The 20,655-nt window shown below is 38.8% G+C and overlaps 1 protein-coding gene across 12 annotated transcripts in view; it reads right to left on the bottom strand.

Annotated features, from left to right (window-relative positions):
* The window catches only part of SMARCA1 (SNF2 related chromatin remodeling ATPase 1), a 777,971-nt gene that overhangs the window by 695,989 nt on the left and 61,327 nt on the right, over positions 1-20,655 (bottom strand). For 4 of the 12 annotated variants that reach the window (XM_081565725.1, XM_081565724.1, XM_081565728.1 and 1 more), the window contains one exon: positions 12,989-13,099. In XM_081565725.1, coding sequence (XP_081421851.1) covers positions 12,989-13,099 — 111 coding nt within the window. Of the gene's footprint in view, positions 1-11,151; positions 11,956-12,957; positions 13,100-20,655 lie in introns of those variants that run through there. The other 8 variants (XM_081565731.1, XM_081565734.1, XM_081565730.1 and 5 more) reach the window with 4 other exon arrangements.

Here is a 20,655-nt window from a genome sequence, read left to right as displayed (position 1 = left end):
ACCTCCCAAAATCCTTCTCTCTGGCATCCATCTTGGCTGAAGAAGGCATGCACCACCAGGAAGGACTCTGAGTCACAATGATTGGCTAAGGACAACCCGGAAACTAATTCCATCACCATAAAACCCAAGACTGCAAGCCATGTGGCAGAGCTGTTCCCCTGGGTCCCCTTACCCTACTGCTCTCCACCCGGATGCCCTTTCCCAATAAAATCTCTTGCTTTGTCAGCACATGTGTCTCCTCGGACAATTCATTTCCGAGTGTTAGACAAGAGCCCAGTTTCAGGCCCTGGAAGGGGTCCCCCTTCCTGCAACAAAGGGACAGGCAGAGGACCAGACAGAGACCTTGGGAAACCCTGTGGGGCCTTGGGACATTCCCAGATAGTGCAGGACATTTGCTCTGAAGGCCTCTATTCTGACCCTGCCATTTTTGACCCCCAGAACACTTTTGTTCTGAATTTTGTTCTTTCATCCACCCAAAATATGGACCATTCAGATGAGAGGAATTCAATTTTACTAGGAGTTTAATACCTCTATTTCAACTTTTTTTCTTCTTGGAATGTATAAACAGGGATTTGATGCCTTGAAATCAGCTGAGCCCAGGAGAGGTGTGTTAATCTTCCCACGAATAGAGGTGGCACATGTTGCATTAGGGTTTCTTCTCAGAGTACTCCTGCTTTACCAGTTTATAGCCATGATAACCTCAAGCACAGTGACTGAGAAAGGAAAAAAAAAAGACAGCCTCTGAAATCTGAAAGCTGGTGGCCTGGTGCTCAGTTAGGCCATGTTGTTCTTCCATTGGACATTTTAATAAGTTCACATAAAACTTCCAACAAGTAATGTCTGAATGTGAGACAAAGCAAGGACACTTCATAATTTTGTCTTAAGCACAAATTCAAAGTCACTGTGCTCCAAACAAACTACCAAACATTGCTCCCTCTTGGCTAAGTGAGGAACTGCTATTTCTTTGCCAGTTAGATGTAGTGGTCCCCAATTTTTTTGGCACCAGGGACTGGTTTCATGGAAGACGATTTTTCCACGGACCAGGGTTGTGGGGTGGTTTCGGGATCATTCAAGCACATTACATTTACTGTGCACTTTATTTCTGGTATTATTACATCAATTCCACCTCAGATCATCAGGCATTAGATCCCAGAAGTTAGGGACCCCTGATTATAGCTTTATCCTTTCTCTAGCCTGCCCTCCCTATAAGAAAGATTTCAATGAGAAACCCAGTCATAGAATCGTCTCTGATTCCTGACAGCATCAATCTAGAAAGGACCTCCACTTCCTCAGACCCTTCCCCTACTTAACCCAAGTCCAAATCCTTTAATAAGTAGGTTCTTTCTACTATCCTCTCACTGAGAGACCCCATGGCCTGCCAGGGTGTGCATTCAGCCTCGCTGTAGCAAGTAGTAAACCCAACCTGATCAACTGGTGTGTTCCTGGTGGGCTTTAGCTGAAGGGCATTGCCTTGCCCCTAACATGCATTCTTTTAATTGATTTGTCTTTATTGCTTATTTATGTGTGTGTGTGTGTGTGTGTGTGTCTGTGTGTGCGTTTTGCATGGAAGGTGGAAAGACAGAAACTTTCAGTATTATATTTATGATTTTGTAGAGGTAACAGAGTTTCATACTGAGTGTAACATATCTACAAAAAGTTTAAGAACAAGTAACTAGTCATAATTATATTAGGAGAAACTGCCTGTTTACGTGTTGTACTATGATAAGTAATGTTACTTATAAACCACATGAGTCCATTTTAATGAAATTTTGGTGGTATTTTAACAAAATGGCTGGCAAAGCGGGGGCTCAGGGATGCATAACATTTTTTCCCACTTGAAGTAACAGTAATTGCAACTTTGATTTAGGAGGATTTGCACCAAAGGAGATTGCCAGGAACAAATCACGAAGGGAAAGATTGTATTGACAAGCCTTGGATGTGCAACAGCAGAGATCCATCCTTAAGAATGGGGAAATTCTGGGACATCTGAGGGAAGCTGCACACAATTTCCTTGTGGGATCACCAAGAAATTATCAATTTCCGAGTCTTAATAATAAATATAACTGGTAGAACTAATCAATACAAAATAAAATGGTCAGTGTCTAAGACAGCACATGCTAACATGTATTAGAAACAAAAAACTGAAAAAAATACATGTCATTTGTAACATTGGAAACTGAAAACCGACCTGAGAAAGTTTAGACTTGGTGGAAATAACCACCATAGAAAAACATGACAACTTGTAAAACTGCACAAGATAAAATTTGTTATTTACTATAATTTTACAAATAAAAATCACAGGTTCTTAAAGCTTTTAGACATGTAAACTTTGACCCAAGAAAACAGACTTTGATAAAAAATAACATCCACAGAGTATAATTTACAAAGCAAATTTTGCTATGAAAAATAGTTTATTGATAAAGCAAATCCTTACTGTGAACTTAAAATGAAACTAATGAATTCCAAAGAAAATATTGATACTTTCAGTAGAACAAAAATACAAATGGAAAAAAAAATTGGTACAGTTTAGAAAATCAATCAAGGACTTCAGTTGGCTTAAGGGAATTTGTTTCAATAAGAATTTGCTCAATTAAAAAAAAATCTATGTTGGGGTATTAGTTAGGATATAGCTCCAGATACCAATGACAACAAAAATCAAAAAGAGTGGCTTAAACAGATGGAAAACCATCTCTCTCTCAAGATACAGTCTGGAAGTGGGAGCACCCAATGGCTAGTCAGGCAGTTCCATGGTCATCAGGGACCCAGGCTCCTTGTATCCAGCTGCTACACCATCCTTGATGTGCATCCACATCACTCAAGGTGGTTACTCAAAATTCAGCCATAATAAGCACATTCTAACCGGCAGGAAAGAGGAAAAGAGGAAGAAAACCTCTTCTTTTAAGGACACTTTCCAGGAGTTGTGATCTCACTTCTGTTTACGTTTCACTGGCCAAAACTTAGTATGCAGCTATACCCAGCCACAAAGGAAATGGGCTAATGTAGTCTTTTAGACAACTGGCAATGTGAACAGCTGAAAATACAGTCTTATTACTAAGCAAGAAGTAAGAGATGTATGTGCTCTGTATGCTCAGTCACTAAGTCGTGTCTGACTCTTTGCGACCCTTTGGACTGTAGTCCACCAGTCTTCTCTGTCCATGGGATACTTCAGGCAAGAGTGGCTTGCCATTTCCTCCTCCAGAGGAATCTACCCAACCCAAGGACTGAACCAGCATCTCCTGTGTCTCCTGCATTGCAGGCAGATTCTTTATCCACTGAGCCATTGCAGAAGCCCCTTAAGACATATATAGGGAAGCAATTAGCAGTCTCTTTCTCTTTTAGCATAATGGTGACATATATACATCCTTGTACTCAGAAATGGGGAGTCCAAATGTTCTTGAAGCCAAAGAGATAACAGATCCAAAATAGGGGCTCAAAAAGACTACTAGTTCAAACAGCAGAGTGTAAAGGCAGGTGCAAAATATCTTGATGCCCTTCATGGATACATCAGGAAGGAAAGTTCTAAGTGATTGACTCTGGACTTTCCATTGAGCTGTGTACAAAGGGATCCCATGTTATAATTTGGGATACTCCTAGAGGACTGTTATTCGCACACTAACTATAAATCAGGACACCTCAACAGAAGCTTGTGATAGATTCTTGTCCACCCACATCTTGTATTCAGAACTTTGACAATGTAACTTAGCAGCACCTCTCATCAAGAAGTGGAGTCAATTGCCCTATCCTGTAAATTTGGTCTGGCCTTGTGATATGCTTTGACCAATAGAATCTAGTGTGGAATCCAAGACTGGGCCTCAAGAAAGCCTTCTAAACTCCTGCTCTTTCTTTTGGATCCCTGCCAAGCTGCCATGTGAACAAGCCCCAGCTAACCTACTGGATGATAAAGCTACCCCCATTGCCCAAGCTTACAATCAGTCAATTCCCACAACCAGAGCTACTTAGCCAGTAGCTGACCATAGATATGTGAGTGAACAGAGCCAAGACCAAAAGAACCACCCATCTGAGCCCAACCCAAACTGCCAACCGACAGAATTTTGAGTTCAAGAAATGGTTATTTTAAGCCACTAAGTTTTAAGAGTGGCTGGTAGGAAAAGCTAACTGATGTAGAGCCTAAGTAAAGCCAAACCAACTTCAGTTACCCTCAAAGCCTGAAGCTAATTCTGAATATTCTCCTTAATGTATTAAGTCCAAACCCCTGCACCCTGGGAGGTACAGCCACTAGTTAACAGGTCCAGGAGGCTCAGGTATCTTGCCATGTAGTAGTAGTGTATCTTGCCATGCTCCAGCACCTAGCATTGTGGAAGATCTCCACATGAAGAAAATTACAGCATGCAAGTTATTCACACACAGTTTATCTTGCTTTTTTAACCATAAAAGTGAACCTTTTAAAAGCACAGTGTGTCCATATTTAAATTTTAGCAGAAAATGCGCATTTATAATAGCATATGAAATCAACACTTTTCTCCTACTATCGTGACTGGCAACAGTTGCCATCTCCCAGAAGAGAAGACTCAAAATACCGTGACACTGTCACATAATGGGCCGTTGTTCTCAAGGACTCAAGTTCACTGACAAACTGTCTCACCAATAATCACAAAATATGGTAAATAAGAAATCCCACTTAGGTGATATGATTCTCATGAGAAGTTGTCAGATTTGCATTCTGTAATAGTACTTCTCGTGACATTTTGTGGTCGTCAGTGTTCCAGCAATATACCAACATTAAATCAACCACAGGCTATAGAAACAGACTTGGCTACAGAGACTGGATATCTAAGCAATGCAAGCAGTGTCCATATTGGCCTCTAGGGGAAGGGGTTCAAGGCTCCTCTCTGACCCTCTTCCTATCCTCTTACACAAGTCATGGCAGAGTGCTCAACTGATGGGTAAGATTCCTGAACACCTGTTGAACCAGTTTCTAGTGGGTGGAGCCTTAGGAATATAAATAATCCCATATGGATGGAAAGCCTGTTTCTGGATTCATTCCATCTGGAGCTGGTAGCTGTGAGCTTTTTTCTCATTGGAGTGGCAAATTCTGAAGTTTAATTTTGGCTTACGGGAAATGCTAAGCCATTCACCCTGCATTAGTTCTGAGTTGCAGGCTGCCTCTACCCTAAGCTGCCTTGTGATCAAGCCCAGTTCAATAGAGTGCTGAACTAGGGTTTGGAGCCAATGTCGCAGTTAACAAAATGTTGCTTTGCCTTCTTTTGACACTCTTTTATGCATATGTATCCTTTGTAGAACAGCAAGAATGGTAGGGCCAAGGCAAGATATAAGTATTTCTGAGTTCCCTGGCCTACTACTACCGTAATTCCATCCGTTAATAACACCTGGACCTTACCTCCATCCATAATGCTAACATGGTCTCAGTAGACAGCAGAAATATGTCTTAGAAACTCACATTAAGAGGGCAAGGTCCCACAAAAGAGATTGAACTTCAGTCCTCAAACTTGCAGCACTGCTTCTATAGACCCAAGCTATAATCTCCCATGTGTAATAGGCAGGTGTTGGTATTGGTGCAAATAATCATTTTAGGAGCTAGCCTTGTCCCTGACTGCAAAGTATGGGAGCAGGAATGTCTCTAACACGACCTAGGCCTCCCTACAAGAAGTGTGTGACATTTTTGGCCTATTGGATGGTTAGATCCAAACAATCATACGGCCAACTAGATGGCAGGTCCAGGGGTAAAGAGAAAATGATGAAGAGATGAAATTCTGGTGGTATCATGTGCATTCTCTGAAGTTTTCTCAGTCCCTTCTCCATGCTACGTTCTCATGTTGACTCTGATTTCGGCATCCTCTAAATTATAATCTACGAATTTATAGAAAGATAAAAGGATAGAGTAACAAAAAATAACCATTAGTGATTTGCAAGGCTTAATCAGGAGACAGTACATTCCTTACAATGGCTTTTCTGATCAGGTATCTTCAGTGAGCATTGGCCAAGCTCCAGTCATAGCTGTGGATTTCAGAGATTTCCACTGTGGGATGCAATCATTGCAGGGAGGTAGAGATCACTAGTAAAAAAGAATCCAGGTCTTTATTGCCTGGGGAAGGTAGCCTCTTGCCCTGACTTTGAGAATTGAGGTGGCCCAGACATAGTGGAAGGCCCTTTACCAGGTAGCATGATTATAGGATATTTTAAATGAACTAAAATCTCTTGTCCAGGAGATAATGTGAGCTGTAGGAGTGATGGGAGGCAAACTAGGAAAGAGGAAATTAAAGAAAAGAAAAAACTTTGAGATCTCAGAAACCAGGATGGGTATATATAAAAAGAAAAAAGGACACACCTACACAGATACACCCAGACTTAATTGTAATCAGGTATCATGAATGTAAAAAGCCACCTATTCAATATATACTGGGAAACAGTAAATGGAATACCAACCATGCCAATATTAATATAAAATGGGTAAATTATATTTTGGTAATGCTCTTATATGGCCAGTACAAAAACTAAGTGGCATTTGGAGACTTACAGTTGATTCTATGACAGAGACAAATGAGGTATCAATCCTAACTGATGATGACTGTCACACACCAAATACTCTATCCAAGAATTGACCTTATTCAAAGATATTTTCTGTCTCGGATATAGCAAATAGGCTTTAGTGTCTACCACTGAAGGAGATATGTTAGTTCAAAACTGTACTAATGATGGAAGGTAGACAGTTGACAGGAACAGTACTCACCATCAACCTCCCATAGTATGTGGAGACCCTAAAAAATAGGCCACATAATTCAACAGTCTGACACATGGACAAACCTAGTATCAGGTCACAGAAAGATCAGAAATTAACTAAGCATGTCTTGGGGGCAATATGGAAGGCAAGGTTGAAAGTCAAGAGAAAGATATAGCTTGAATCTGACTTAGAGTGGCCTAAATGAAAGTTCTCCCAGTGGGAAAGCAATGTATCAGGGAAGGGACAAAATAATCAGGTCACTAGACAGATCAACAGTTGGAAAAAAAAAAGCCTGTTATGACCAAGTTTCTGTGATGGCTATATGGAACAGTATAGTGAGAAAGGCCAATACTTAGTCCAGTTACCTAAATGAACCACTGCTACAGGGAAGGGGCGCCAACCAGCATGGAGAATGCTTGAGAGAGACAACAGCCTGGATACCAGCTCTGGCCTTACCAAAAATTTGGGAAGCTTTTAACCTCTTCCTGGTAATTCTCAGTACCATAGCTATTGGTGAGATGAAAAAGTCTCATTCGTTAATGGAGAGAAATGAGAATCCAGTACTTTGTACCAGTGCAAAATATCCTGGGCCAGTCAAGTCACACACTAACTGTCCACAGAGGGGTAGATCTTCTAGGAATCAATGATATAATATCGATCATTACTCTTCTTAAACACCCAACACCTTCTTGTGAAATAACTAAGGGCTAAGAAGAGCAGGGAGAAATATCAATAACCTCAGATACACAGATGACGCCACCACCCTTAATGCAGAAAGTGAAGAAGAACTGAAGAGCCTCTTGATGAAAGTGAAAGAGGAGAGTGAAAAAGTTGGCTTAAAATTCAACATTCAGAAAACTAAGATCATGGCATCTGGTCCCATCACCTCATGGCAAATAGATGGGAAAACAATGGAAACTTTATTTTGGGGGGCTCCAAAATCACTGCAGATGGTAACTGCAGCCAAGAAATTAAAAGATGCTTGTTCCTTGGAAGAAAAGCTATGACCAACCTAGACAGCATATTAAAAAGCAGAGACATTACTTTACCAACTAAGGTCCATCTAGTCAAAGCTACGGTTTTTCCAGTAGTCATGTATGGATGTGAGAGTTGGACCATAAAGAAATCTGAGCGACGAAGAATTGATGCTTTTGAACTGTGGTGTTGGAGAAGACTCTTGAGAGTCCCTTGGACTGCAAGGAGATCAAATCTGTCAATCCTAAAGGAAATAAATCCTGAATATTCATTGGAAGGACTGATGTTGAAGCTGAAACTCCAACACTTTGGCCACCTGATGTGAAGAACCGACTCATTTAAAAAGATCCTGATGCTGGGAACGATTGAAGGCAGGAGGAGAAGGGGACAACAGAGGATGAGATGGTTGGATGGCATCACCGACTTCATGGACATGAGTTTGAGTAGGCTCTGGGAGTTGGTGATGGACAGGGAAGCCTGGCGTGCTGCAGTCCATGGGGTCGCAAAGAGTCAGACACAACTGAGTGACTGAACTGAACTGAAGAAGAGCTATGCATACAAGGTGTTCTAATTTGGGTTTCCTCGGAAGCAGACCCTGAGACAAAGATTCTAACGCAAGCAGTTTCTTTATGAGTTGGCCCCAGGAAACAGTCAGACAGGAGTGAGGAAGTGAGAGAAGGAAATGAAAGCAGTCAGTACGGAGTTTGTTATCAACACAGCCACAACTGTGGCCGACTGGAGCTTCGTGCCATGGGTAAACTCTGGGGAACAACTTTGTTTGAAATTTGATGGCAACTGGAGGATTTCAAAAAAACACCTGGAGAAAAAGCATGCAGACCCCAGTCTCATCACTGACACTGGCCCAGGAATCTGAACAAGCTGCACTGGCTATGGCACCATAACAGACCACAGTGGGGAGCTTTGCCAATAACTGGGAAATAATAGCACTTTATTTGGGTGACAGTAGGTATTGCAGTTCCACCAGTTAGGTTTTCAAACCAAACACCCAGGGACTAAGATAGCTGCAAAGATTCTAGTTCAGTAACTTCTCTTAACTAGGAGGTCTCATATAATGGACCAAATTTGGGGGCATACTTCATGGGAGAATGTGTAATCTGACAAGAACCCAGGTTTTCCAGACAGCATAAGCACTTGTAGGCTGGGGAGCCAGAAGGAATTGTGTGATAAAGACTGAGAGACAAGCGACTATGATGCAAATGAGAGACTGCTGAGTTCTCTATCTTCTTGTGATTTTAGAGTATCCAACAGATCAAGACAGATGCTTTACAAAAGTCTCTGCAGAAGCCTGGGGGTTACTGGGAAACCAGAGTCCCTGCTTCCCTCCTTGCACATTCTCCAAACAAGCAATCAGGTTAGGTCAAATTACAGTACCATCTATTAGATCACTTTTACTGGTGGGCTGGAGCACTGTGCATCTGTCAAATTACATTCATGGATACAGCACTCTCTTCCACTGCTTCTGGTCTCTGAGCAGCTGACACGGTAACTGACTATCCTGTTCTTCCAATACAACACAGCAGTCAGGTCCAGGGTTACTACCCCATCAGTCCAGGCCTCTGGTGTGAAACAGGATTTATTTGTTGGGACTTTTAAATTTTCTGACAGTTTAATTTCTCTGTGGAAAATTGACAATCAGAGGGGTTTCCTATGGCGACTTTGGGCATTCTGCATTCCCAATATCATATGGTTTGGACTGTGCTATCATCTGCTTTTTCACTGTGTGGACCTCCTTGGTAGGCTACATTCACCAGTGATGCTGCACATAATCTAGGAGAGCTGAATTTCCCATCTCTTGGGTCCAAGAAAGGGCCATATGGCCAGGAAAATGGTCCCATGAAAAAAGAGTGGAAGAACTTACCTGTAGATTTTCTCTCCTAAAGTAGATAGCCACACACAGCTTAGTCATTAACCCCTTCAGGTTAACAGAGAAAGAACAAGACGTAGAGACTGTTACATGTCCATGAAAGAAGTTCAAAGATCCTAATTGTGCCTGCTCCCACCCTCCACCTTCATTTCTCCCCAAGAAATGCTGAACTGATTGATCAGAGTCCAAGACCCTAATTGGGCTATTTTTCAGTGCACAGAACTTGTGGGTATCAATAAGACCCTCTAATATATAATTTTCTCCATCTCAGGTGGCTGGAACTTTTAATTTCATTGGAGTGGAAAATTCTGAGACTTTATTTTGGATCTAAGAGCTCTGGATTGAAGTCTGGAGCAAAGTACCAGCTAGTGAAGTATGACTTTGCTTACCTACCTTTGCCTCTTTTGTGAACCTTACAGAAAGGGTGTTTAAGCCAAGGATAGATTTGGATATCTCTGGGTCCCTTGACCTAACATCATTGTAAACTCATCTCTTAATAGCAACCCAGTTTCATCCCAACCTCCAGCAGAGTACGAGTCTCCTAATAGTGGAAATTGTAAAAAGAATCCAATCAGGAACACGGCAGTAAGAAATATGAAATCTGGACAATGAACAAAGACTTGGAAGAGTCCAGCAGACAATGGTTGTCATTCTAGAAGATCTATTCCTATGTTGCAGAACCCCAATGACAATGAGGATGTGAAAGATGCTAACTTGCACCAAGCTTTGCCAGTGGTACACTGAACAGAGTCGGAGAGGAAATGCAAAAGATCTTGGGTCAGGGAGAGAGCAACCCTTTAGTTATCCAAATTTTGTTTTGATAACAAACGCCACCATCCCACATGCCCAGCTTTGCTTAACCACTATACGTTTCACACTAGGCTCTGATCCATTTTCCCTGTTCCCATAACCGGACCTTGACTCTGACTGATCACACACTAACAGTTTCGTGTGACAGCCCCTGTGGTGAAGGCAGTAATGTAAGGCATTCCATTTGTTCTCCTACATTTGCCAGTCCTCTGGCACATGCACAAGACCATGCGACTAGTTTTGGACAATGAAATATAAGTGGGTGTGACATCTGTCACTTCTGGACCGAGGCAATAAAGAGCCTATATGTAATTCTCCAGACTCCTGTTCTACGATGGCAGCTGAATAACCCACATGTTCTAGATGGTGCAGATACGAAACAAGGGAGCCTCAGTCAGCCTGGAGCCTGGAGTGACTGTGTGGAGCAGATCTCCCATCTCACATCCTACTGGCCTGTGTGGGACCTGTGGTGTGGGAAAGATAGAAGCTCTTGGTATATAAAACCTCTGATACTCTGTCTTGTTAACTGAGCATACTTGCATTCCTATGGAAGACCTCCCCCTTCCTTCTGCGTGCATGCTGCTTATTTCATACCTGCAACTGAGTTGTTAATAAATCTACATGTTATACCCATACTCCCCTGAACTGATTCTATGTGACAAAAGATCAGGCACAAGTCAGCAAGCAAAGCTTTAACTTTCAACCAAATACATAGTTGTGAGCAATACAATTCAGTAAACACAACTATTTTCTACTGCACAAAACACAGGAAATAATTAAATTTCTTATAGACATTTCTTTATTATACTTTCCCACTTGAATATTTAGAGAATAATTTAAATGTAATGCATACTGACAGCAAGCACAGTATCAAATATTAGGTTTTTTTTTTAATAATTTTCTGTTCTCACCCTTTATTCCTTTAGGAAAAAAATATTTAGATGACCTCAAAGAAACAATTATTATGCTAATCACAGTATGCAGTAACACGTACAAGCCCATACTCAATAGAAAAGAAAGCAACAAAGAAGTGAAAAAGTCTTTCTCCTCAAATCATTTTAATTCATTTTTCCACAGCCATATAAATTTAAAGTATGAAACAACAATAATACAGCTATAGAATCTAGGTTCTCTTTCAAAGCAGCGGCATATAAAACATAGAAAAGCTAAAACCTCAGCACAAGCTTCAAAAGAACAAGGACTGAGAGGATTTAGATGAAGACATGAAATACACAAAATACAGTACACAAAAATACTAGAATGCATAAAATATAAAGCTACACATTTCAGGTAGAAAGCATTGTAAAATATATAAAATATGCAAGAAATCAAAACCAAATTGATTTTTCTTAGAGTACCATGAATACACTGGAACTGGCAATTAGCATTTGAAGATGGGAACAAGAAAATAGCAGTTTCCCATTTAAAACTTTATTTCTAGGCTTTAGGATTTCACCTTCTTGACATCCTTCTTTCCAGAGCTCTCAGTAGCTGACTCTGCTTTTCTTTTCTGTGACTAAAATGGAAACAGATTTAATGTTCTGCTCCAATATGCACATTTTTAAATGGCCCAACAATGTTAAATCTAGGATGTAAATGCATCAAAAAAAAATTTTAACATGAATATTCACTTAAATGTTATACTCACAGTTAATGTTTTATATAGCCCAACAAACTATATAACCCAATGTAAAATAACCTCCAAACATGTTTTCTTTTTAAGAAAAGACATAAAATACCCATCAAAAATAGTCATCAAGTTTCTACTTACACATGGTACTAAAAATGTATGCTTAAAGAACTACTTAATACTTAAAATTTTCTGGGAAAAATGTTATTTATGAGTGTATTATTTTTGAAATGTTATGATAGATGCTAAAATACCATATTTCATATATTCTATGATGCACACTTCTTTCCCACTTTAGCATCTCTGAAATCAGGATGCATCTTATAATTGATGACAAATCAGAGTTACTTGGCAGCAGTTTTTCTTAGTAGCACATAAAATAATGCTTTGTCTTACAATGGAAGGCATCTTAGACTTGATGAAATATGGTAGTTTACTTAACCACACTCAAATAATATGTTAAAGAGTACTTGAAATTGTAACTATACAAGGCAACCTGACTGAGTTAAAATCATCTTACTATTAACAGTTAACTTATTACCAAGTAAATCAAGTAAAGCTTTGCTGTCTCCTCAAAGTTCTTATTTGTACTCATAGTTCCACAAGGATCAGAAAACTTATTTGATCAAATCAGAACTCCCAGTTTCAACCTCAGCCCCACCCTGCCCCACCCCTCTTCTACTCCCCATGACAACTCCAGTCTCAGTTCAGAGGATTTTACTTGCATTATACTTCTGCTTAAAAGTCATGAGAAATTTTTTAAAATATCGAGCCCTGTTACTAGGGAGTTCCTAACCATATACTCTACAAACAAATAGGAAACACGTGGTTGTAGTGTAATTCTTTTTCTGTCAAAAACAAATCAGCATTTCATAAAAACCAGTTTTTATAATAGGTATCACTATAGCATTAAACATAATATAGGCATTTTAATTATGTAAAAAAAATGGGATCTACCTAAAAGTTAGGAAAATGCTGAAAATTTTACCATTGGAGTTTTAGTTGCCCGTTTCTTCTTTTCTGCTCTCTCTCTTTCCTCAATTTCCATATTTTCTTTCTCAATCAACGAAATCAGAGTATTACAGCGTCTCTGGAATTCCTGAACCAAATTAAGAAAACTTTTAATTTCTGCAACCCAGGTACAACCTTCAAACATTGATAATTCTTCGATTCTATCATTTCTGTGATAGAGAATCTCTAAGTTGGTATTCTTCAGAACAATATTCATACAGGTTATATTCCACTAACTATACGATAAGTGGATAAATATCATTCAGTGGGAGAATGAGTAAACTGTGGTACATCCATATCATGAAATACTGCCCAGCAGTAAAAAAGAAAGAACTATAGGTATATGCAGAAACCTAAATGAACCCTATCTGAGTGAAAAAAGCCAATCTCAAAAGGTTACATAGCACAGTGTTCCATTTGTATAGCATTATTAAATGACAGAAGTTTAGAAATGGAGAACATGTCAATGGTTGCCAGGGACTACAAAAAGGGGGTGAGGGGGTGTAACTTTAAAGAGCCAGCATGAGTAAGTCTTCTGGTAGTGCTAGTTACATGTACCTATGTGTGATCAAATTGTATTGAACTACACACTCGTGAGGAGGGCACGGCAACCCAGTCCAGTGTTCTTGCCTGGAGAATCCCATGGACAGAGGAGCCTGGCGGGCTACAGTCCATGGGGTCACAAAGAGTCAGACATGACTGAAGCAACTTAGCACACACATACACACTCATGCACGCACACACCCATGCACACACACACCCACACACAAACATGAGTTCATCAATAACCAATGAAATCTGAATAAGTCTTTGGATTGTACTAATGTCCATTTTCTGATTGTAACACTGTCGTGTGTTTATGGAAGATGTTGCCATCTGGGAAAACTTGGTGAAGGGTGGATGGGCCCTCCCTGGACATTTCTTCACAGCTTCCTGTGAATCTATAAATATTTCAAAACAAAAAGTTAACAAGAATCACATTAAAAAAAAATAAGGGGATGCCCTCTTGTCAAAGTACGATTTGGAAGTACTCAGCTTACAAAAATCAGATTTCTTTTCTACAGGGCTGCTCAGAGCCTTTAAAGTTCTAATAAGCATTGTCAACCACTAGGGTAGGGAGATGGAGAAAGCAAGCAATTCCCAAAGCCATTCAATCAGCAGAAGTCTCTTCTCAAAGGATACCTCGTGGGATCAGAGTTCTGAGGAAACACTGCTGCAGTTGTTAATTCAGAGCAAACAATAGCTGGAAAGATTCCACATTAACCTTGCCACTACCTATATTTCACTGCCAGCAAATCAATGCATCCAAACTATAAACAGCTTTTATGAACGTATGGTGAGCATTAAATATATGATTCATTAATATGGACACTCATATATATTAACCTTGTATACTTTGCTGTATTTTAAAGGTAAATAATGGCTTAATATCAAAGGATAAATAACATTTAAAATGGTTTCTTTTTGCATAAGCAAAGATATCTGATAAGATATAAAATAGCTAAATGTTCAAATAAAAATGTGGATTTATTAACAGTTGAGAACTCCAACCAAAAAGTGGTCAAAGTACAAGAATAAAAAACAAAAATAATTTTAAGTGTCCAAATTTAAAAACTTTTTCCACTCAATCAAAGACATGCAAAGTAAAACAATGATATATTTATCAAATTAACAAAGACATGTTCATGTGTGTGTGATATGTGCATCCAGTGTTGGCAATAAGATGGTGAAATGGAAGCTCTCATTCACGGATGATGGGATGCCAATGTGAAAAAACTGTGTCCTTCCCAAATCTGTAAGTTGAAGCCTTAACACCCCCACAATGTGATTGTGTTTGGAGAGAGGGCCTTTAAAAGGAGGTAATTAAGGTTAACTGAAGTCATAACAGTTGAGTCCTTCCGTGTAAGGACACAGGAAGAAGACACCATCTACAAGCCAGGGAGAAAGGCCTCACCAGAAACCAACCCACCTGGAGCCAAAGCCATGAGAAATTGTCACCTCATGTGGGTACTGTGTTATGGTAGCCCAAGCAGACTAAAATACTATCTTTCTAGAAAGAAAATTGGGAATATCAATGATGTATCCTAAAAATTTCATATTCTTTGAATGAACAATTCCACTTCTAGATGCTTAACGTAAGGAAATAAGAGATGTACATGAAGATTTACAAAACAATGTTTAGAGCAGTGTGCTTTTTAGCAGAGAAATACTGGGAACTAAATTTTTGCTAATTTGAAAATTATGATATAAATACATCTTACTATATACACACATACACAATAGAAATAGCTGAGAGAGAACTATGTGCAGAGTTAACAGCAGCTATTTCTGAATATAGAACCAATGGGAACTTTTATTTTCTTCTTTATACTAGCATGTATTTTCTAAATTTTTTTGTAATGAACACTGCAATCTGTAACATTTTTAAGAAGTGGCAAATTTTTTAAATACAGTTTTATCTTTCCAAATAAAAGCTAGAAAAATGGCACACAGAAATATTATCAACTATCCAAGCATTTTCTACTCTGTAAAATTCAAGCCCAAAAGAAGGCAGAAAACCAAAGACAGTCTAGCCAGAAAAAAAACTCATTAACAAATTATTGTTTAACTATTAAAAATAACCATCCTCAATTACTCAAGGTTAAATAATTTAGGAAAAATAACATTGGAATTTTCCTTACTTACCAAAACAATAGCAGTATCTTTAATATGCAGACCAAACACTCTTCATAGCTTCATTCAATACCACACATACAAATTAAACAGCATGTTATTCAATTTGTCTATTATAGAAAAGGCTAAGTTGACCCTGATGAGATTTGATTGTTGGTTTCTAGGGAGACTAGATAGAGTCTTTATGTGAAGCTGATTCTTGAATCATTAAGCTATACCCTCTGGCTATTATTATTCTCAATAAGTAATAGTTGCCTGTGACTACAGATATCTTTAGATACATATTCATGGTTCATATGGGTGATTCAGGAAAAAACTAATACTTTTGAGACAGTTTCATATGCAGGGAAGTAGAATATCTCAAGATGATTATAAATAGACTCTATAATAAGTTCTTACCTTCATTCCTTTTAACCTGTCACTAACTACAGACGGAAAAATAATCTAACTCTCTGGAGAAAGGCATCAAGGAATGAGTAAGTCTGGATGATACCTTCCTAGCACAGGTAATGCCAATTCCTCTAAAGATACCAACCCCATCTTTTATTCACATGCTTAAAGACTGCCTAACTAAGCAGATGGTATCATAAACAGAACACTAGCTAACACCAGAAGTTACAAGGAAAGAGGCCAGATTACCAATAAAACAGTGATTCACTTTTTGAATAACTAAATGACAATGAAATGATTCTGAGAAATTTTATGATGTCTAAAGCAATTTTATCTTATGTAATTTCTTCTTTCACATACATGTTCCCCCTAGATTCTTGTACCTTTTTATCTTCCTATTTTCCTTGGGGTTACAGGGAGTGGTTCACATAGTCTCAAACTGTTTGCACAGTTCTGTAGTCTAATTATCTCTTTCTTTCACAATTTCCCCACACTGGATTTAGGAATGAAATTGAAGGGAGAAAAATAGCACACAAGAGGAAGACAGGAGACACAAAAACAAGAAAGACAACAGAAGAAAGTAGGAAAATGACAAATGGAAAACTGTTGTACAGTGTTAATAGCTGTGGCCAAAGGGGGAAAGAAAGTACTTTGTGTTCACACATGCTCAGGAAATGCTAGGTTTTCAAAAGGTTAAACAAATTTTGTCATGGCAGGACTTCACAGAGCTCTTAGCAGTCTAATGTAGGTTGCAAGGGTCAAGGGCAGGATTCAGAACCTTGTTTTGCATATTGTATATTTGCAAATCCTGGAACAATGTTTGATAGAAACCAACTTGGGAAATGCTGTGCAGGGTAAGAGTGATGGAGAAGACTAAGTTTGAATCAAAATACAAAGAACCTAGAAGCTAAAAACAAAGAACTAAGCAATTTTACTTAATTCAGTTGACAAAAGGATCTCACTGATGGTTTTTAAGCAGGAGGAGTCATATAATCAAAGGTATATTGTGTACTCTGAAATCTTCCCCTGATACAGAGTCTCAATAGGGGGAGCTCATAAAATTATAGACTCTCAAGTTTGAAAAGGACCTTTAAAAATAACTCAAGTTGATGCTGAATCTCTTCTACTAGGTTCTTGCTAATTAGCAGTCCAGCCTGTCTGAATTCTTCCAATGATGAGGTACTCATTACCTCACAAGATTGCCTAGCCCACCTCTGAATAAGTTTAAAATATTCCCTTATGCAAAGCTACAATGTGTTACCTTATCGTTTCCAACAATTGGTTCTAGGTCTAACCTTTGTAGTCAGATTGAACAAGCTGATTCCCTCTTCTGTATGACAATCTTTCAAATATTACAAGGCAGCTCTCATGCCTCCATCACAATCACCATAATCACCACCAGACCTGCCAAATATCTCTCCTTTAGGCTCAATAACATCCTTCATTTAACATGACAAATGGAATCCTTCGTTTAACATGTTTCCTGAAGGACTGTATAATGCTTATGTCTACCTTGGTTGTATTATTTATTTCCTTCCAGTTTCTTACACATTCTTTAAATCAGGGGTCAGCACATCTTTTCTTCAAAGAGCCAAACAGTAAATACTGTCGGCTCGGCAGACCACATGGTCTCTGTCACAACTACTCGGCTTTGCCACTGCAGCATGAAGGTGTGTGGCTGGGTTCCAACAAAACTGTACAGACACTAAAATCTGAACTTTGTGTAATTTTCACATGTCACAAAATAGCCTTCTTTTGATTTTCTTTCAACCATTTGAAAATGTAAAAATCATTCTTGGCTTACAGGCTGTACAAAAACAGGTCAAGGGCTGTAGTTTGCCAACCCCTGATTTAAACTATAGACTTTAGATGGACTTTAAGCAAACTGTCTGCCTTGGTTTTCCATGTCTTTTTAATGGTTCATGATTCTGTTCAATGCAAAGTCACCCAAGTCCCAACTTTTGAGTACTAGGACATGGACCTCTACCTTTATTTAATAAATGATGGGATGTTTGCAGTAAGTGGCACTGCCCTGTACTGTGTGGTGAATATCAATCACACCGGGCACCAAGTTCAAACATCCTTTGCCCCAATACTCAGCTTCAAAGCATCAATTCAAAAGGCACAGAAAGCATCAGTAGACTTGAAGTGATTTATTGAAAGAGATTAAAGAGACTCCACATTACATTTCTTATGTACTAAAATCCTAGACACTAAGCCTGCTTAAGTCTGAATGACAGAAGGTCGGTGCCCGCTATTGGTTCAAAGTCAAAAGCAGGTGAATGAGCAGGAGCAAAAAAATAAATAAACTGCACTCCACATTGGTGCCTCAAAATTTGTAGGTAGTTCTATAAAGTCAGAATTTTCTTCTATAGTTCTTAGTAAAACAAAACTGGGAGGTTTTTTCTCCTTTGCTGTTTTGTAAACTCCCTGTACTTTACCTTCAGAATCAACACCTTTAACTATATATTCTGTGGTGTATTTCCCAGGTTCTTTGTCACCTTGGAACCCCTCTCATACTAACAAAAAGCAATGGCATTCTATGCTAGAATCTCAGGGCCCAAGCACACTGGCCATTAGATGGGAGTTATATATTCTAATAATAATATAAAAAGTATCTTATATTTCTTAAGCAAGTATCAAATGTTATGACAGTTTTATCTAATTCCTGCTACTTAAACATCGTTATTTGTAAAATGTCACGTCACTTCCTCATGGGATAGCTGATGCTGCTATTTAGTCGCTAAGTCGTGCCTGACTCTTTGCAACACTATGGACTGTAGCCCGCCAGACTCCCCTGCCCATGGGATCTCCCAGGCAGGAATACTGAAGTGGGTTGCCAGGATAGCACATAAGCATAAATATGTAAAACAAACTCCTGTTAGTGCATGTATCATATTTCAGATTGTTATAACAATTCAGTCTTAAATCAAACACTACAGTTACTAATAAAACACATGATGTTTACAACTGGCTATTCAAACGGAAGCTGCAGGGATTATAGCCAAGTAAAGTTCATCATTAGAGAAAGGTAGATGAAAAGAAAAGAAAGGAAGAGGAAAAAAGAACTCAAACCCATTGCTACATTTCTTCACATTCTATCCAAATGTGATCCAATGATAAGAGTCTATGAGACAGAAGCCAACTGAAGAACCAAAGTTCCGTGCTCATTTATTCACTGAATGCCCACTTTGTGCGAAGTGTTATGCTGGTACCTTTAGATGTAACCATTTGCTATTGAAGGTTAAGACAGCAGTAGTAAAAAATGACTCTGGGGCAGATGGGGATATATTAGCCAAGGCCGGGGGGGAAAAAGGAGAAACAGAGAAGAGACAGAGATAGAAATTTGGGAATTGTCAGCCTATATGGGAGTTGAGATAGGCGTTTGCCCATTTCCACAGAGCAGTATTTCTATACAATAAATCTGACCATGTCACCGTCCTCTTAAAATCTTTCAATGACTCCCCATTTCCTATAGAATAGTGATCAAAGTTCAACAGGGCCCCTGGTCATTTGGCTGCCAGCTCTTTCCTCATCTTCCGGGACTTTCCTACTCACATCCCAGCATACCAACCTACTTGCAGTTTGTGAATATGCTGTGCGTGTTTCTACCTTTGCACATGCCATTTCCATAGTCCCAGGGCCAACTCCTTCCTGGTCTTTCAAGGCTCATTTCCAAGAAGGACCTCTTCTGTGAAGCCATTCCTCTGACCTAATCCTCAAGGCAAAGTTAACACAACTCCTTCTGTACACACCTCTATATAGGATCTTATTGAAAATTAAGGCTGAAGAGGACATTTTAGTCTTTCAAGCACATGGGGAAATAATATATAGCTATAAGCATAAATATATTTTAACAATTCTATAGTTAAGAATTCATCAATAATTTTATATTTTACCAATTTTTTGAATAATGTACTAATTCATATCCTCACAATTCATCAAGAAAGTAATGCTCTAAGATACCAATATTAGCTGTTATCGCACAAGTTAAGTACTAGTACATAAAATGAAAAATCATGAGTGGCCTTCCTTATAAAATTTCCTAGGCTATGCTGCATAAGCAACAAACAAAAGTGTCATTGTGACTACAGAATAGCTTGGAAATTTTTTAACTTGACTTATGTTTTTCTAAAGTATCTATAAAGAAAATTCTTCTCTGACTGGACAGATAATTTATCAAATAACCTGTGCTGAATTAATAACTTAGTTAATGTTTACTATCAACAGATAAACCTACAAAAAGGGAAGCAAGCTCATAAAAAGCTATAGCAATATTTTCTAAAAAGTCTTTTTTCTCCTACAACTCTAATGAGGAATGTCATGTTCTTAATTTTAAATAAAGAACACTTTCATTAATAATAAAGCTGTGATTTGAAAACAGACAGCGATAACATGAAATTTTTATAACATTGTACAACAGTGTGTGATTCTCTGAAATACTACCTAAAAAATTCACTTGAACTACCACAAAGGCAAAGTAATTGTAATCGCTAATTATTAATACTTTCATTCAACTCTAAGGTCCATGGCCACAGGATATACACACGGAGCTTCTTGAGAGTCTAGGAGAGGAAAGAA

The sequence above is a fragment of the Giraffa tippelskirchi genome, chromosome X (assembly GCF_054371585.1).
Source record: "Giraffa tippelskirchi isolate mGirTip1 chromosome X, T2T-mGirTip1v1.2.pri, whole genome shotgun sequence".
In the NCBI taxonomy this organism is placed as follows: domain Eukaryota; kingdom Metazoa; phylum Chordata; class Mammalia; order Artiodactyla; family Giraffidae; genus Giraffa; species Giraffa tippelskirchi.
This window is presented reverse-complemented; position numbering and strand designations above follow the sequence as displayed.